General features: G+C 53.9%; 1 protein-coding gene across 1 annotated transcript in view; it reads right to left on the reverse strand.

The window, feature by feature from the left end:
* Positions 1-334: 334 nt before the first annotated feature.
* ARHGEF17 (Rho guanine nucleotide exchange factor 17) overlaps positions 335-18,442 on the reverse strand; it is a 56,593-nt gene continuing 38,485 nt past the window's right edge. The window contains exons 3-21 of the mRNA XM_019744355.3: positions 13,752-13,934; positions 11,425-11,541; positions 11,115-11,207; positions 10,750-10,926; positions 10,402-10,452; positions 10,034-10,143; positions 9,838-9,923; positions 8,086-8,204; positions 7,538-7,751; positions 6,949-7,022; positions 6,178-6,377; positions 5,668-5,966; positions 4,913-5,162; positions 4,531-4,617; positions 4,140-4,207; positions 3,749-3,897; positions 3,132-3,306; positions 2,748-3,017; positions 335-1,858 (exon numbers count right to left, since the gene is read on the reverse strand). Coding sequence (XP_019599914.3) covers positions 1,662-1,858; positions 2,748-3,017; positions 3,132-3,306; positions 3,749-3,897; positions 4,140-4,207; positions 4,531-4,617; positions 4,913-5,162; positions 5,668-5,966; positions 6,178-6,377; positions 6,949-7,022; positions 7,538-7,751; positions 8,086-8,204; positions 9,838-9,923; positions 10,034-10,143; positions 10,402-10,452; positions 10,750-10,926; positions 11,115-11,207; positions 11,425-11,541; positions 13,752-13,934 — 2,919 coding nt within the window. The 3' untranslated portion in view covers positions 335-1,661. The remainder of the gene's footprint in view (positions 1,859-2,747; positions 3,018-3,131; positions 3,307-3,748; positions 3,898-4,139; positions 4,208-4,530; positions 4,618-4,912; positions 5,163-5,667; positions 5,967-6,177; positions 6,378-6,948; positions 7,023-7,537; positions 7,752-8,085; positions 8,205-9,837; positions 9,924-10,033; positions 10,144-10,401; positions 10,453-10,749; positions 10,927-11,114; positions 11,208-11,424; positions 11,542-13,751; positions 13,935-18,442) is intronic.

Below are 18,442 nucleotides of genomic sequence, written 5' to 3' on the forward strand. Positions count from 1 at the left end.
CCAGCTGAGGGGAGCCTGGGAATGTGCATTTACATGGACATATAATTGTGTCATGCTTTATACTTACACATGAATCTGGAAGGAATACTAACACCTAACCCTGGTTACAAAGCACTGGACTACTAGCACAACCCCTTGTTTTCCTGACGAGGAAACTACAGTCCAGATAGGGACAGTGACCTGACTGGGATAACACAGCAAGTGACTGGCAGTCTCACCATCCCAGCACTCTTCTGGGTCTCTGAGGCCTCCCTTCTGCCCAAGTGAGTGGGTGTCAGGAGGCCCACACAGCTGGGGAGCCCCGAGGTTGCTGGCAGGCCACTGTGGCTGCCGATGGGGAGCAAGAATTTGGTGTTTCTATTTATTGACTTTAAAATTCACCATTCAAGGAAAGTTAATACATGACTGGTAGCAAGAGAAACATAATCTAAGACCGCAATGACCCACCCACCCCAAACAAACACAGAACCAAACAAACCCTATCTGAAACCAGACCTTTGGAGCCGTAGCTGAAGAAGCGAGGGGGCAGAGGCTCAGACTGGCTCCTGCAGTCCGGAGGCAGGAGGCAGCCCTCGGGTGGTTCCCAACTGGAGAGGCCATGTCCAGCCCCTCAGCCTTGGGTGTCCTTCCTGGAGGGGCTGCCTCTGGCAGGAGGGGTGTGAAGAGAGGGATTCAGTGGTCAGAGTGAGGGGGCTCCTAGGTCCACCCTCCCAAGGTGACCATGTGCCAGTGCATGAGACACAGGGGCTGGGGAGCAACTGTGAGGACAGCAAGCGCCCGTTCTCTTGCCTGGTCAGGCCAGGGGAGAGCCTGCCCAAGGCCCTGTCAGTGTTCCCAAATGTGGAAGCCACTAAAGGCACTGCCGACAAACTAGGAAATGCCAAAGCCTGAACAGGCCTGCCAGATGGGAGTCACTGCCCCCCAATGGTCGTCTTGTTCTGGATAATTGAGGGGACGTGGTCCCTGGCTCTGGATACTGGAGAATGGCCCAATCAGGATGAGGCTGTGGAAAGTGTATGTTAAGCAGCCAGGTTTTAGTGTCCTGAACATGCAATGTGTGTGTGTGTGTGTGTGTGTACACACATGCGTGCATGTATATAACAAGGGGGGATTGGTCCCTCTGGGAAGGCTTGGTTAGGGTCCTGGGTGGCCCCCAGGGCAGGAATAGGGTTTTTTTCCTTCTGTCATTTCCTCCAATCACCCCCTGCCCCAGGTCATTGCATAAATAAGTGCTTGGGAAGGTACACATCTAAAAAGAAACATAAATACTGTACACGGGAAAGGATTCTGTCTCCCAGCCCTCCCACTGCCCCCAGAAAACCCTCCAAATATTGCACATGGCACTCCCCAGCCCCATGGGGTCCAGGCCCGGCCGTGTCTTTGGTAGAAGCTCCAGGGACGAGGTCCTGGGCAGCCCACGTGCCCCCCACCCCACCCCCATCATGACTGGGAGCACCAGAGCAGCCAGAGGATCGGGAAAGGCCTTGGTGCGCTGGCCAGGTGTTCCATCAGGAATGCTTCTGCAAGGATGGGAGGAGCCCATGCAGGCACAGGTGAGCCCCTGGTTGGGCACTCCTGGGCAGAGTCTGTGTGTGGGCTAGGAAGAGGCAAGCAGGCTGAGGGCAGGTGGGCGGACACGTCCTGAGCCACAGTGGACAGGGTCACACCCTCCACAGGAGGAGGTGGTTTGTGCTGTCATCTCGGCCCACAGTCTCACTGCTGCCGCCACCCCCACTGCTGAGTCGGAAGTCCTCATAGCCGTCACCTCCACTGATAACTAGCATTTTGGGCCTGGCTGAGGTGGGTCCTCGGTGCCGTGGGGAGTCCCGGTGCTCCAGCGATGGCAGCTTCTCAGGACCTGGGGACCAGAGGGAAGGATCTGTTAGCCCGGGGCAAACGGTGGCTGCACTGTCTGTCAGGGTCTAAGGTCCCATACCCCAGAAGACAGAAAGATATGCACACTTCCTGTGGGGGATCCCACTTCATGTTAACCAAGAGCTTCCTGTTTGGGAAGATATGTCTACTCTCTGGCAGTTAGACAACTTCTTACCTCCTGTCCATATTTTCTAGTCAGGAGTGACGTAACTTCCCACGCCACACCACTTTCTCTCTCTAGATTACTGCATATATACTGTTCTCCTCATACTCATTTCCTGCTTCCAATGGCCCTTTGCCAGTTAGGTAGCTTAGGTCTTCTGCACGGAGACAACTCATGACCAAAGCTTTCCTGCTTCCTGGTTCCCACATCACTTCCTCTTGGGAATATGGTTTCCTGCTCTGCCAAAGCCAAGACTGTGCTAACTGTTGCCTCCTTGAAGCACATCATTTCCTAACATATTTCACTTTCTATATATATTTTCACAGTCCATTTACTGTCCTATCTGTCATTCTGCTCTCTGTTGCTATTTCTATTTCCTGCTCTGCACATCACTTCCTGCCCTAGATATCATTTCTAGTGGTTTTATTTCCTGTTGTACATATCCCTTCCTGTACCATATTCTAATTCTTAGCTTATAGTTCACTCCATCTCCCATGACAATTCTTTGGATAGACTTTTACACACACACACGCACACGTCATATCCTAGATTTTATTTTGGAGTTTCCATAGCCTACTTCCTATAACATATGCCACTTCCAGCTCTGTATTACACTTTCCTCCATCTTAACTCTCTTCTGGCAGGAGCGTGGGGAGTTCTAACCCCAAATTCCAGGAACCCTGGGGTGGGGTAGGATGCACAGACCCACCTGTGTCTGGGGGAGGTGGTGGGGTTGGGCAGAGCAGGTTGAAGCCATCTGGCAGCTGGACTGCAGCCAGGAAGCGGACGTGGCCAGTGTGTCCCTGGCCTAGGCCAGTGGGGCTGAGGGGCGCTCGAGGGCAGCTGACAGTACTGGGGGACGTGGGCATGGTGAGCACGACGCCAGCACTAGTGCCCACCCATAGCAGCTCTTCACAGACCAGCAGTGCGGTGATCCTCAGGCAGGCGGCCTTGTGCTGCCGGATGATGGCATCCGAGCCTGGGGTGGGAGACAGACCAGAGCTGAGGCTGCATCCTGGTGCTGGCTCAGCCTCCTCAACGACAGGACAAAAAGGGTCCAAGGGAAGAGACAGTGGTAGACTGAGGTCCGTACCTGCCAGCATCCTGTGCACGGGAGGTGTGACGTCTACCTCTGCCAGCTGCTCGAAGGTGTCTGGATGGTAGAGACACACGTGGGCACTACCTTTCAATGTCACCCACACACCCAAGCTGGAGTCCACCATGCAAGCCACGCTGCGGCTGGAATCCTGTCCCACGTAGAATGTGTGCTGGTGGTGGTGGTGGGGTGGGATAGAGAGCAGATGGGTGACTGGCAGACCTGCCTTCCCTGGCCCCTCCCTGCCTTGTGCTTCACCAGTACCCACCCCTCCCTCCTTACAACTCACACCAAACCTCTCCACAAAGCCCACTTGGACTGACAGCAAAGGCAGCCTTGTTCCTAGGTCTGGATGACTGACTTATCAAAGATGGTTTCATGGGAGCCTCCCCCACTTACTCCTCAGGAATTAAAATGGGGGTGTCCTTTCCCCATGAAACTTGAGTGATTTAATGATCAGAGAATGTCAAAGTTTAAAGGGTTTTCAGAGAAATCACTGGCCTCTTCCTAGGCCGCTGGATATTTTTCTATGGCCCCCGTAAGTCTCATCTCTTCTGTGAGCCTGGCTCGCCCCGTCCCCAGTTCCCTCCCACTCCCGCCACCTCCCGCGCTACCTCAAGCTGCAGTGTGTCGGGGCTCAGGACCAGGATTTGGTTCTGGCAGCCGCACCACAGCCGCCCCCCCACAGACACCATCTTAGTGATGCTGCTCCCCTGGGCACCCAGGGTCACCGACTTGAAGTTCTGGGGGTCCCAGAAACGACCTGGAGTAGGAGTAGGGTAAAGAAAACAGCATATTCAGTCCAGGGTTGCATGTGAGCCTCACCCTCTCCTGAGGGTGCTAAGAACCCCATTTATAAATGAGGACACCAAGGCCCAGAGAGGGCCTGGGAGTTGCCCAAGGCCACATCTCCAGACGCACAGCCCCAGACCCCAGCCTCTCTCAGGAGAGGGCTCCAACCTCAGCAAGGGACTCCAGGAGAGCGGGGCAGGGCTGGGTACGCACCTGCTTCTCTTTGGTAAACGACAAGTTCCCCATTAGCCAGAGACACAAACACCTGGTTATTCAGATACCTAGGTGGGAAAAAGGAGGAGTCGTCAAGGGCTTCCGGAAGCCAAAGTAGGTCACCTGGGGCCAAGGGAATCACAGACAGACGGCTATGGTTTCCGAGAGTCACCTCTCCAGGTGGAAGACCCTAAGTCTAGGAAGGACCAGTGACTTGCCCAAGGTGACACAGTATGGGGGAGGCACAGCTAGCCTAGGGCCAGGCCTCTGGCCTCCAGCCTCCAAAGAAAGGAGGGGCCAGTGGAGCAGAAGGACCTGGGAGGACAGAAAGAGGCCTGCATGTGCCGCTGAGAAGGGTCTGGACCGGAAGGGCCACCTGGGGGCGCCTTACAGGATGCAGGTCACAGAGGCTGTGTGCTGGAGCTTCATGCTGTTCCTGCGATCGCGGATGCTGTCGGAGGACTGGTACACGTGGACACTGTGGATCAGGAGTGTGCACCTGTGACACGCGCTGGGGCACAGCAGTCCTGAAGGCATCCCTCCACCTCTCACCTCCCCCACCACTTCCTCCATGCCCGGTGCCTGCCCAAGCTCCTGAGGTCATCCATTAGCCTCCCTATGGGTTTCAGACCCACTGGCAGCCCTGGCTGGCAGTACCCCTGGGGCCTGACCCAAAGACCCTCCCGCTTCTGCTAGAAATCAGGCTACCATCTGATTTCCAAAGCAGGGAGCTCAGGGCTCTGGCACTGTGCCCCTGCCCCTCCCATCCCTACCAGCCATCCTCAGTGCCCAGCCACACGGAGCTCTGATAGGCCTCAGGGTCAACGCTCAGTAGGTCCTCAAGGCTGCCCCGGGTGAAGGAGCCACGGCTGGAGCGGCGGAGGGCTCTCCCATCCATTGGGCTGGTGCCGCAGGGACCTCCAGGCCCAAAGGAGCCAGACAGTGGTAGGAAGCCAGGCTCTTGCTCCTCCTCTGAACTGGTTGTCTCTGCCGTAGCTTCCTTGGAGCTTGGGGTCTCCTCGTCTGAGGGAGATAAAGGTGTCTATCTCCATTCCCCTCTGCCAGGCCTGTGCCCTGATATTTTCCTAGGCCTCAGTCTCCTCTCAATGCATCCCTTCTGGCCATGTCCCTCCCAAGGGCTTTCCACAGCTGTTCTCCCTACCGTGAGACCTCTGCATCAGCTCAGGCTGCTCACTGACCGCTTAGTGCTACAGGTTCCTAGTCCTAGCACGGCCCCCTCCAACCCGCCACCATACTATGGACAGAGACCAACCACTCCACCCCCTACTCCATCTTCCTTCACTCGGCGGTCATTGCAGGGTCTTCAGGATCTGGCCTGCCTGTCCTGGGTCCTTGGTGCCACCCCCTGCCCCCCTTGCTGGCTCCCACCACTCGCTCTGTGTGCTAATGTCCTGAAATTGATTCCATGCCTCTGCTAGCATGGGTCCCTCCTCGCCCATCAGTACCCACTGGGCTGTCCTCTCATCTGGGCAGTCCACACTGCCTGACGGCCCCCAGTTGGACTCACTGCCAAAACTGGAGGAGATGGTGGATCGGCTGGCTTGGCTCTGCAGCGTCCCTGACGGGCTAGGTGAAGACTCATCGTCTGAGTCGCTGTCAAAGGGCACCAATTCCGGGCGGGGGTCACTCTCCGTGGGGCCTGGCGCCATCTCGAGGCCGGAGCCGGCAATGGAGATGTGCAGGCAGGCCTGGGGTCCTGGCTCTGCCAGCGTCACTGCTTCTTCCTCTGAGGCCTCGACATCCATTTCCGGCCCAGTGGTCTCAGGTGCCGACTCCTGGGGGCTCTGCAGCGACGAAGGCTGCTCCCTGGAATGAGGATGGGGATGAGCGCCCCTAAGAGCCCAGGCTTGGCCCCACTCATCAGCAAGCCCACCAGGCCCCGGCCCACGGACACGCCCTAAAGGCCTGCCACATCCACTGAACACGCACATGCCCACAACCACATAGGGGTCACCTCGGAGTGTTGAAAGTAGGGACTCAGTGCAGCAGCCCCACCCACCACCATGCCATGCCTCACCGGTGGCAGCGCGGCTGCAGCCCAGGCACCGCCCCAATGCAGAGGATGCGAGCAGAGCAGACGGCGATACAGGCCTCCACATCTGGCTCGGCGCGGAGGCTCAGCAGGCACACCTGGCCCACGTAGCCATCGCTGTTGCACACCCACACTTCCGGCGCGGGTTCGGGGCAGCTGCTCAGGGTCGGGGCCGCACAGGAGAACTGTGAAAGGTGCCAATGGACAGGGGAAGGTGAGTGGAGGAATTGCTGCTAGCTCTCCGTTGCTCTCCAGGCCCACCAGCAGGACAGAGGGAGGGGGAGGCAGGCCCACACGGGTATGTGGATTTCCAACGCACCCCTCTGCATATGTGTACACATACAGCACACGGGACACTCTTTACATATCAAATGCACACATGCCTGTCTTACAGGTATCCTCCATTCGTGCATGTACATATATACAGACCCCAAATATAATGTATATGCATGTACCAAACAAGAAAATAGTAACCTTTGTTCATAGGTATACGCTCATACAAGCACATAAATTAGATACTTTCCATCAGTTGTAGAGGCTTTACTCACATGCACGGATACAGACATGCATAAACATAGCCACATGCATGTGACACGTATGCAGTGTCCATGTGCATGTACAGAGAGCTGTACACTCAAAGACATAGGGAGCAGTTATAATATTCAAGACACGTGTATAATGTACACAAAACAGGACACACGACCATGCGCTGGCTTTGAATATGCGCACCCACACGACCCAGGTACATATACACACCTGCATGCCACTGCGAGTTTTCATGATGGGGATGGCCTTCAGGAACTCAGGGTCTAGGCAGCTTTTGTTGGATGCTACAGTGGAGATGGACAGACAGACAGACACTGCTTAACATCCACCTCATCCTGGCCCTGACCTTGCCCATTTACCTGCTTGTCTCTGGCCTCCAGTTCCCACCTGTACCATGTGGGACGTAGACCCAGGGGCCTCTAAAGATATTCTAAGCCATGGACCTTGATCAACAGCTGTCCCTGATCCAGGCCTCCTCTCAGTGAGTGTGTGTGGGTGTGTATGTGTATGTGTGGGGGGTGTGGTGGTGGTGGTGGGGTGGCCATCCCACGATGGGGTCCCTGATTTAAGCTGACCCCCTCCATGGAACCCCCTCCCATGGAACCCCAGGGAGGCCTTGGGGAATCCCAGGCTTTACTACGCAAGTCTTAGTCCACCCTCCCACCAGCAGGGACTGGAGCTCAGGACGTGGCAGCCCTAGGATTTCTGGCTCCTGATGTCCCAGACAGGCTCAAGGTGCTGCCCACTGCCCACCGCCTGGAGGTTCTGGAGGAGGTTGCTGGCATGGGCCCTGGCTTACCCAGCTTCCTCTTGGCCTCGTCGAAGGCCTGCTCAAAGCCAAGGCGGGCGTCAGGGTGGGGAAACTCGAAGATGAAGGAGTCAGTGCCCTCAGGCCTCGTAGTACACAGCTCCAGCTTAGTAGGAGGGAAGGAAAGTGCATAGCACAGCGCCTGCTTCTCTGACAGGTCCCGGTGCATGGCGGCTGAGAGGTCCCGCAGCACATCGTCCAGGCTCTGTGGGGCAGAGGCCCAGGCTCAGGCCCCAGCATCGTCCCACAGCCTGCTCCTGCCCCAAAGATGAGTATGGGGACTTCCAGATGGAAAGTGGGACTGTCTTCCCTCTTAGACCAAAAGGTAGACTGGATTCCCCCAGATAGGATGGCCCTCTCCACTCCCTCAGCTGGAGATGGAACTGTGTCTCCCTTTCCAGGCTTGGAACACCTTACTTCCCTCAGATGGGGTAAGGCTGCATGTGCCCCCTTAGATAAGTGACCGGGATGTCCTCTCCCTCAGACCGGGTTAGGGACCCCCACCCCCAACCCCCCAGCCTCAGGCAGAAGGCGCAGACCTGGTGGGGGAAACCAAGGCTCTCAGAGAGCTTGCTCATCTGGCACAGGGTGGTCAGGTCCTCGTCTAGGCGGCTGATGGCCTTCTGGATGTTCTCCCGATTGGTGACTTGGGACGCCCCTGGTGGGGATACAAGAAGGCCATGGACAGAGCCAAAGACAGACAAGGTCAAGCTTGGAGAGACACTCCTCCCCTCACCACACAACTTGCAGCTGGGCGTGGGAAGTAGTCTGACAAACAGAGCTTGTAAACCCCAAGTGCCCAGCAGGCAGCTCGCAGAGAAACCCCAGGCCTAAGGGCAGGGGACTGGGCCTAAATCCAGAGCTACGGAGCACAGGGTATTGGGCCCTTGGAGAACTCCCTGGAAGAGCACAGAATAAACAGCAGACGGCTCTGTAGGTTATACAGGCGCCAGCTGACAAACTGGCCGGCTGCAGTGGTGCAGCCCCCATGAGGAGTTGGCTGGGCAGGCAGAGCCTTGGGCAGTCAAATTTGCTGATTACAGGACTCAGCTCTTCCACAAAGGGGGAAGCAAAGAGCTGATGCCCTGGATTTCTCTGATTTCTCTGGTCCTGTCCTGTACCTGACCATGTCCAAGGAGCTGGCCCTACAGGTCAGCTTAGCATCCTCCACCCCTGTACTGCCTGCTAGGGGTGCACACCCTGGACCAACAGCCCACAATGGGCAGCACAGAGAGCAGCAGTGTACTAGACAAGCCAGGGCTGGGGAGGGAAACAATTCCCCAAGCTCCTACCACCTGGGCAGCCACATGTTCCTCTGCATGACCCTGCCCCACACCTGGCCATAGCTGATTGGTGCTGGACTGGACTGGACACCTGACCTAAGTCATTTTATCGACTATCCTGTTCTTTAGCGAGAAGAGATGATTGTATTCCTACACAGGGGCCCATGTGGGACAGGCCTGGGTTCACGGAGGGGATGAGCGAACCCCTTCACCTTGAGGACCACCCCAGGTGAGCTTAGGGACAGAGTCTGGGCCTGAACTGCCTGCCACCCACAGGTGCCCACACTACCATTCTAGACCAGCCACCCTACTCAAGAAGGTGAACAGTGGGACCTGGAGCAGCTATAGGGCCCAGAGCGAAGGCGAAAAGGCTGAGATGTAGAAAAGGGCATGACAGACCATGGTAGTTATAAGACAGCTGAACGGTGAGGAAAACAGGCCAAGAGTCGGAGGGAAGGAGGGAGGGAGGAGAGAGAGAAGAGGGGGAGAGAGAGAGACAGAGATACAGAGAGAGAAACGCACATAAACACACACACAGCAGCAGGAATGGGCGAGTCTCTGAAGCGGCATCAGCTTCTGACAATCTCAGCCCCAAACAGCACAGATTTTTCCAACCAGCCTTTTGCTTGAACTACCTTGAGTATCTATTCCTTATGCACAAAACTGCTCAACCCAAACAGTGCACCATCATCTAACACGAGGTGCTTACATGAGTTTGTGCAGAATCAATGGCTAATTACGGCACATGGTACTCCCTGTACTACCCCAGCCTAACCCACCTGCCAGCGAGGTTAGGTCCCCGCCTAGTCAGAAAATGGTCTGCATGGAGAGGTCCTGGACTGGTTCTGTGTGTACCAACCAACCCCTTACGCTGGACAGGAAAGTGAGGCCCCAAAGCAGAAAAGGAGATGGACAGGCAGCCAACCTGGCCCCAGCTCAAATCCTCAAGGGCTTCTCAGAGGAAGACCCTAACACACAGAACCCCGGGCGGGTCTCAGTCAGGCCCACCTTTGATGATGTCCGCGTCTTCCAGTGGCAGCTTCCACAGCAGCTTATATTTGCTGGCCGTGTCAATGACGCTGGCTGCCGTGTACCTGTGGGGAGCCAAGGGGAACTCTGGCCAGGGCAGGGAAGTGGGACCCATGGAGGGAAAACTGCTCCCCACTTCCTGAGACCCCCCCCTTGCCAGGCCCTCGCCACTCACAGGCTCATGGAGCTGCGCCGCAGGGAACCTGATTTCCGCTTCAGGGTGGTGCAGACGATGAGGTCCGTGAACAGGAAGAGGGACCGGTCCTTTTTGCCGCCAACTGCCTTCTGTGGGGCCCGAGGCAGGATTCAGGCCCAGAGGCCCACCCTCCTGCCCACAGTACCCAAGGGGACAGCCAGGCCCAGGGAAGGGTGAGGGCTCTCCCCCAGCTGCCCAGAGGCAGAGGCAGAGTTGGGACTCGACCCAGGGCTCCTGTTGGAGTGGAAGAGCAGGGAGAGCCGTGCGCAGCAGGTATGAGCAGAAGTGTGGACAAAGTTGGGGGGGGAGTGGGAACAAACAGGCAGACAACACAGGGCACTTCTTACCACTTCAGTGACCATCTCCTGCCTCAGGAACCGCCGCATAGGGGCCTGGAGCTGTGGGGCAGGAGGGACAAGGTATCTTGAAGGCTAGTTATTAATTGTCACCCCCTCCCCAGATGCTGGTGACCCTTTGACCCCACTGCATGGGCCAGGCCAGTGGAAGCAACATCCCATCCCCCCTCCCAATGCTGTCAGGTCACGAGTCACATGGCTAGAGACGGATGTGGAAAATACCACAATGCAAACACACTAGGGGACACCACTGTGGGTGTGGACATGGCCACAAGTCCAGGTGCCACAGATGGACACAGGTGTGTGTGTGGGGGGTAGGCAGAGCGGGGCTGCACGCACGTCGTCCATGCCCTCGATGTGAGCCTCGATCTCCTGCAGCACTCGGGCGTGCCGCTCCGCCTCCTCGGCACTCCGCACGCCCTTGTTGATGCGTTCAGCCACCTGCTTGATGTTTCGCTGTGCGTCCAGCAGGAGTGGGTGGTCCGGGTGGTCCTCAGGCGTGTGCTTCAGGAGGTCCTGGGGTGAGAATCAGGACCAGATCGGCCTGCTTAGCTGCCCTCGCCAGGCCCTGGAGCCTCCCACTGACTCTGGAGCCAGAAAGGACTTCCTTTTCTACCTGACCCCTGGGGACCCAGCCACAGAGCCCGCTGCATCCCCACGTGCCTCCAGGCCTTGCCCACCTGCCCACTCAGCCCCATGCCCACCTTCACCAGAAGCTCATAGCGTGGGATCCGCTGTACAGGCTTGATCATGAGGTCGGAGAGTGCCTGCTTTTCCTTGTTCTCACGCATGCTTTGCTGAAATCCAAAACAGGGCAGCAGGGCAGCCGTGTGAGGAAAGACATGCAAAGAAGCGAATGTCCAGGGACCGGCTCACAGGAAGCCCCAGCTCAGCCTGAGGGCAGAGGCTAACCCACTGGCTAGAGCTGTGGTGCCCGGGGTGGGAGCTCCTGGGGACCCCAAAGCTGGCCCCCGGTGAGGGGGGCCGCCATCCCCCTGCCCTGGCCCACAGTACCTCCAGGAACTTGAGAAAGGCAGGCCTCGCCTCCTTAGCCACACGCACGGCATCCTTTGCGTTGAGAAAGTTATCAATATAGGCAGAATAAATGTTGACCAGGACATCCTTGGAGAACTGTGGGTGAAGAGACAGGTTGGGACTCTCAAGGGGCCCCTTACCCCACCTCACCCTGTCCTGGTTTCCATCAATTCATGAGCCAACATCCTTTCCTCCACCTAGAAATGATATAGTTTCTGAGATCAGGCATGTTCTCCTGTGTCGTGTGTATGTGTTGTATGTGTGACTGTGTGATTAGATGTGTGCATGTGCAGATATATACACATGTGCATCTTATCCGTGTGTGTGCGCACGCGCGGGCATGTCTGTACATGTGCCTGGATGTGTCCTGTGAGCTCACGCCAGGTTTTCTCGCTTCCAAATGGGCATTTCCATCCCCTGGTCTCCAACAGCACCAAGTCCAGCCAGCCAGGTCCTCTGAGTGACACAGACTCATTCCAGCTGCTTGGCCTCTGCTCATGTAATTCCCTCCACCAGGAATGCCCTCCCCACATCTAAATCTCACCCACCCTCAGGGCTAAGCTCTAGTTCTGTCTCTTTCAGGAAGCACTCCCAGCCCTGACTAGGGCTCTGACTGGAACTACACCTGGCCTCTGGCCTCCCCTAATCCCCAGGACAAATCTTCCCTCTCCAAGGACACAGATGTCCCTATCCCAGTCAAGCCCCGCATGGGGCAGGGCACACAGCTGGTGGCTAATGCCTACTGACCAGCTGATGACTGGGCTAAATATGGAGGTTCCTGGTCAGAAGCCCTGGCTGGGGGTTGGGCCATCCTAATTCCTGTCTCAGCTGAACCACGGATGGACTAGGTGACCTGCGGTGGTATTTCTGGTCACCCCTCCCCCCCGCTCCCTGGGCCCTAGGCCTCCAAGCGCCTGTGCCTCTAAGAAACCAATTATCCTCCCTCCCTGCCCCCAACTGTGCTGCAGCACATAAGCTGAAGCAGCTCAGGGAGGAAGGTGGCCCCCACCAAACTGCCCCCATCCTGGGACAGCCTGTCCTATGCTGACCCCTCCCTGGGGGTCAGGGCATCTGTTATAGCCCATGGTCAGCATCAAAATCTGAGTGACACTGAAGATAGTGATGGGCTAGAGATGTCAGCACTAAGCTGGGGTCCCATCACCACCAGGCCACGGTTCTCATCACATCCGTTTCCTTCTAAGGCCTTCATAGGCCCAAGGCCCATTCACAGCATCACAAAGACATGAAAACACACCCACATCCCATTAAAAATAGATAAGATTTCTTTTTTTTCCACTAGTATATTTTTAGGAAGGAGTTTTGCAATTTTGCTTTTTGAGATTATTTGCCTCTGAGTAACCATTTAGCTTGCATTTGGCTATAATTTATCCGTCATCATCATGCATTCTTGGGAATTCTGGCAAAAATAACACAATGTAACTTCAACTTGTTCAAATGTAATTAAATTCTTATAAATGAATACTAAATTTAACGATTAAAGAAAATGGCATGTTATATTTCACAAACACTTAATTAAATGTTTATTAGTTTTGCTTTTCGAAGGTCCCAGTCACTATTGTAGGATCTTGAAAAGCTCAGAGGCGGAGGGCTCGCCTGCGGTAAAAGGGTATACAGAGTGGGGTACAGCCTGGGCACTGGAACCAGGTTTCTGGGGGTTGAATCCTCCACCACTTACTGGCTGTGACTTTGACCAGGTTATTTTATCTCTCTGTGCCAGAGTCATCAACTTTACACTCGGTAATAATCACACCTTCCTCCTAGAGTTGTTGATATATATAATGTATGCAGACTAATGCCGAGCACATAATAAGTGCCAGATATTTAGGCTTCTTGTTAACACGTTGCTTACAGCGGGGTTTAAATCCCTCGTGAAGATTCTCGTGATCCGTACGCAACGTGTTAAAATACGTGATAGAGAAAAGAGCTAGTCAGGCAGGGGTTGAGAATATGTGCTCGTATCCCATTGAGGTCTGGGTCAGCCTCAGCACCAGCTCAGGGGCAGGACTAGGGTAGGTCATTGCCAGCAACTGGACTTGGGTCCAAGATCAGGTAATTGTCTGGTTGGGGTTAAGGTCTATACCAGTGCCCAGCCAAGCTCTGGGGTTGGGCAGTGTCCAGGTTCAGGGCCACCCAGGGTCTGTGGTGTCAGTGTGTGGTCAAATTCTGGGGTTAAATATGGGATCAGAGTCAGTGTCCGGGTCCACGGAGGCAGCCAGCTCCTTCCAGAAGTGGTCTGAGCTTGGGGGGGAGGGGGGGCTGCAGCCACGGGCAGCAGGGCCACTCACCGACTGGATGAGCAGGTCCCCCACCTTCTGCTGGGCGTGCCAGGTCTGCACGCAGTGCCGGACCTGCTCCAGGAACTGCTCATGGTGCTCCAGGAGCTCCGGGATCTGGTCAAAAATCTCGTCCACCAGTGACGGGTCACACAGCAAGGAGTTCTCTGGCTGCTTCAGCGGCTGCATGTAGCCCTGGGGGGATCCATGGGGTCAGTGCAAGTCCCCTTAGACATGGCACCTAAACCTACTGGCACAGGTGCACACACAGTCGCCCAGACCTGCAGCCCAGTGGCCCTGCCTCATGTACCTCCCTCATTAGACTCAGAGCTCTAGGAGGGAGATGGGAAGACCTATCCCTGGGTCCCTCTATGTGCAAAATAGGTGTGAGGGGGCTCAGGAAAGATGTGCTGGATGTATGAACAAACAGAGCTTGGAGTGAGAAGAAAGCAAGAAGACTGGGCTTCCTGGAAGACCCACACACACTAAGGCAGCAAATATTTTATTCAACACTTACTATGTGCCAGGCATCGTTCAAGAACTAGGTAACAGCAGTGAAACTGTTTTAACAGTTTTCATATCTGCTAGTCACTCTGGGACTAAAACTCCTGTTTTTCACCTCATGTCTACATTCAATGGTGTTTCCTGAGCGTGAATTAATAGCCCTGCTCAGCGGCTAGTGTGCTCATGGAGAGGCCGCCCTCTACTGGCCCAAACTGTAACTACAGGCCAAAGAAAACGGTTTGGAAAAGTATATGCAATATTGCAATAAAATGTATATTAACATTTTTAAAATGTTGCTTGTTTTGTAAGACAAGCTCCAGAAAGTTAAAGCTCAACAGAATTCTCTCGCCTGGTTGGGGATTCTAAAAAGGCCAGGGGGTGATGGTGAGGAGACAGGCAGCAGGCAGCCTCCCTGTCTCGTGCGTAGGCCAGTCTGAGCCAGTGCCTTATCTGTGTTAGGGTCCCTTGCCCCACAGGAGCAGGAGCTAAACTGCTCATCTCCCGGTCCCAGCGCCCCACATAGAAACAGGCACACAGTGGGAGGAAAGAATAAACAGAGACTGAGAACCCGATACAGACCCAGCTAGGAGCCGACACCTGCATTCACTCACCACATACTCTCTGAGCAACTACTGTGTGTCTGGCTTTCTAAGCACGGAGCTGCATCGGTGGGCAGACAGAAGTCCCTGTGCTTGTGGAGGGAGGCAGAAAATAGGCACCATAAATAATGAAATTATTATATAGTATGTTAGAAGGTAGTAGGTGCTGTGGGAAACAGACAGGGCTAGGAGTGCTGGGAGAAGGGGGTTTGGTTAGCTGGGAATTTGGGCATTGAAGAAAGACTCAAAAGGTGAGGGTGACACTGAGGAAAGGGTGTAGCCTTCGGACCTGGGCTCAAATCCCACCTCCTTCTGGTTGTTAATCCTGGTATTTAACTTCTTTTTTCATTTTAAACTCCTGGCCTGCAGGAACAATACCAATCAATGTGGGTGGGCAGTGTTCACTTCGAGGGAACACCAGGGCTGTGGAATCCAATCTCAGTTTGAATACCACCTATCCTTTAGGCGGTGGAGACCAGTGGGTGAGAGGGAGCACCTCGAGTCATACTGACAGGGATTCAACCCAGGCTATGGCACTTCCTGGTTCTGTGACCTTAAACAAGTTGCTTTACTTCTCTGTGTCTCAGTTTCATCATCTGTAAAATGGGAGTTATGGTGAGGTTAATTATGAATTAATTTATGTAAAGTATATATATATTAAGTACTCAATAAATGTCCGGTTTTACCATTACCACTTGCTATACACTGAGTGTTTGTTGTGTTCCCCCCAAATTCATATGTTGAAACCAAAACCCTGATATAGTGTTATTTGGATCTGGGGCTTTGGGAAGTGAGTAGGTAATGAGGGTGGTGCCCTCGTGAATGGGATTAGTGCCTTTATGAAAAAGGCCCCAGAAAGCTCCCTCTGCTGTTCTGCCATGAGAAGACACAGTGAAAAGTCTATGAACCAGGAAGTGGGTCTTCACCAGACATCGAATCTGTCAGCACCTTGATCTTGGACTTCCCAGCCTCCAGAACTATAAGCAATACATTTTTATTTGTTTAAGCCACCCAGTCTATGGTATTTTTCTTAGAGCAGCCCAAACAGACTAGGACACCACTTAATAGATGGTTGACCCTGGACAGGTTTCTTAACCTGAGTTTTCATTTCCTCATCTAAAGAAGGGGATTATAATATCTACCCCACAAGGTTAATACAAGGATTAAATGTGATTTTATAAACACACCCTCGCACCTTCATGCATGCAGACCTGTCAGGCAATTTGCTCAATTATACATGCTTCTCTCCTGTAGTCTGTGCTTGAAGCAGGTATTATTATTATTCACACTCTACAGACAAGGAAACTGAGGCAGAGACTGGCTATGTAACTTGCTCCAGGTCACACAGCTGGCCAAGAGGTAGAGTCAAGTTTGAACACTGGCGGCCTGGCTCCAGAGCCATTGTCCTGACCCGGGGCCCGTCCTCAGTCATTCGGACACAACAAGGCTGCCTCAAGCTACAGTCCTCTGGTTCAGCTGACACTCCCCAGCCCATCTCCATCCTCCCCACCCAACATTCTCCCTTTGGCTTGCTCAGCACGATCCTCCCTTAGTTTTTCCCACAGGTCCTGCATGCCTCCATGTGTGCAGCCAGGAGATTCAGAGGTAGAGACCCACCCAGGCCCTGCCTGCCTCCAGTCTGTGAACAAGGCACGGGCAGCCTCATCACCTTTTAATCTTCACACTGGGAGACAGGTATGGTTAGTTACATTGTGCAGACAAAAAAACCCACTGAGGCTCAGAGGAGTGAGGTGATTAGGTTAGCATCGTCCAGCAGGGAGGCAAGTGATGCAAACCTGGGACTCTGACCCCTGTGCCTTGACTCCTACCTAGGGGGCAACACAGGACTCCCCCAGACCCCTGCATGTCTATTCCCACCTGGCAGTCAAGGGCACCTTTTAAAGATGGGATTCTGGTTGTGTTCCTCCTATGACTTCTCTGTGCTTAACAGTAAAGGCCAACTCCTTACCCAGCAGCCTCACGGGCCACCTCTCCACCCCTGACTACTCCAGGCTTCCTCCAGCCCCCCCAGCCTTTGTTCCTGCTGTACCCTCCGCCTGGAACAATTCCCTCTGGCCTCGCCCTCTGCTTGACTCCTACCCACAATTCAGGTCTCAGCCAAACACCTCAACCTCACAGAAGCCCTCCCGAGCTCCAGAACCCCCATTCTGTGTTCCCAGCTCTCTATGCATGTTTTAAAAATACATAAAAGCAATGCAATTTTTTTGCAGTAAAATACATATAAAATATGCCATTTAATCATTTTAAGTGTACATTTCCGTAAACTCACACTAAGTACATGCATACTGCTGTGGAACCATCACCACCACCCATCTCCAGAACGTTTTCATCTTCAACAACTATAACTAAGTACCCATTAAACACTAACTCCCCGTTCCCCTCCCCCAACCACCATTCTACTTTCTGTCTCTATGAACTTGGACAGAAATTCTCTATGAATTTGGATAGAGGTACCTACTCTATTTACCTCATGTAAGTGGAATCATACCAGGTCTGACAATTAAGTTTGCGAACTTGTTGCAACAATGTTGCTAACCTTTTTTTTGATATCAGAGGGATTATTCATTATGAATTTGTACCAACTGGACAAACACTTAGCCAAGTTTACTATTTGGAAGTGCTGAAAAGGCTGTGTGAAAAAGTTAGACGACCTGAACTGGTCTCCAACAATTCATGGCTCTTGCATCATGACAATGCGCCAGCTCACACGGCACTGTCTGTGAGGGAGTTTTTAGCCAGTAAACAAATCACTGTATTGGAACACCCTCCCTATTCAGCTGATCTGGCCCCCAGTGACTTCTTTCTTTACTGGAAGATAAAAGGAAATATTCAAAGGAAGTCATTTTGATGACATTCAGGACATCAAGGGTAATACGACGACAGCTCTTATGGCCATTCTAGAAAGAGTTCCAAAATTGCTTTGAAGGGTGGACTAGGCACTGGTGTTGGTGCACAGCTTCCCAAGGGGAGTACTTCAAAGGTGACTGTAATGATATTCAGCAATGATGTATGAGCACTTTTTCTAGGATGAGTTTGCCAACTTTATTGTCAGAACTTCATACAGTATTTGTCCTTTTGTGACTAGCTCGTTTCATTTAGCATAATATCCTCAAGGTTCATCTATGTTGTAGCATGTGTCAGAATTCCCTTCCTTTGTCAGGCTGACCAATATTCTGCTGTTAAGCACACACTCTCCGTGCCCTTTTGCATCATCGTTTGTCCTCACGTAGGGTCTGTCTGACTGGTAACTGTCAGTGTCTCTCACAGAATGTGAGCTCTGGGAGCTCATCCCTCACGCTGAAATCTCTAGAGAACGCTGTCTGGCATGAAGAAGGGGCTCCGCTGCGGATGTGTGGAGTGAATGAATGAACACTCTGGATGTTTCCGGGCTCTACCTTTCATCCTTCGCTCTCACTCTGTCCAGGTGGCTTGAGCAAACTTGTCCTCATCCGTGAGTGGCAAGCCCCACTTCAGCTCAGATCCGTGCTCTCTATCCTGGGCCCCAGACCCGCTTGTGCATCCCGGCTCCTGAGCTTTCCCAGACCCACACATCGGAACCCAAACTCATCACCTTGCCCC

This window comes from Rhinolophus sinicus, chromosome 14 (genome assembly GCF_057876585.1).
Source record: "Rhinolophus sinicus isolate RSI-liver-muscle chromosome 14, RSI-T2T, whole genome shotgun sequence".
Classification (NCBI taxonomy): Eukaryota; Metazoa; Chordata; class Mammalia; order Chiroptera; family Rhinolophidae; genus Rhinolophus; species Rhinolophus sinicus.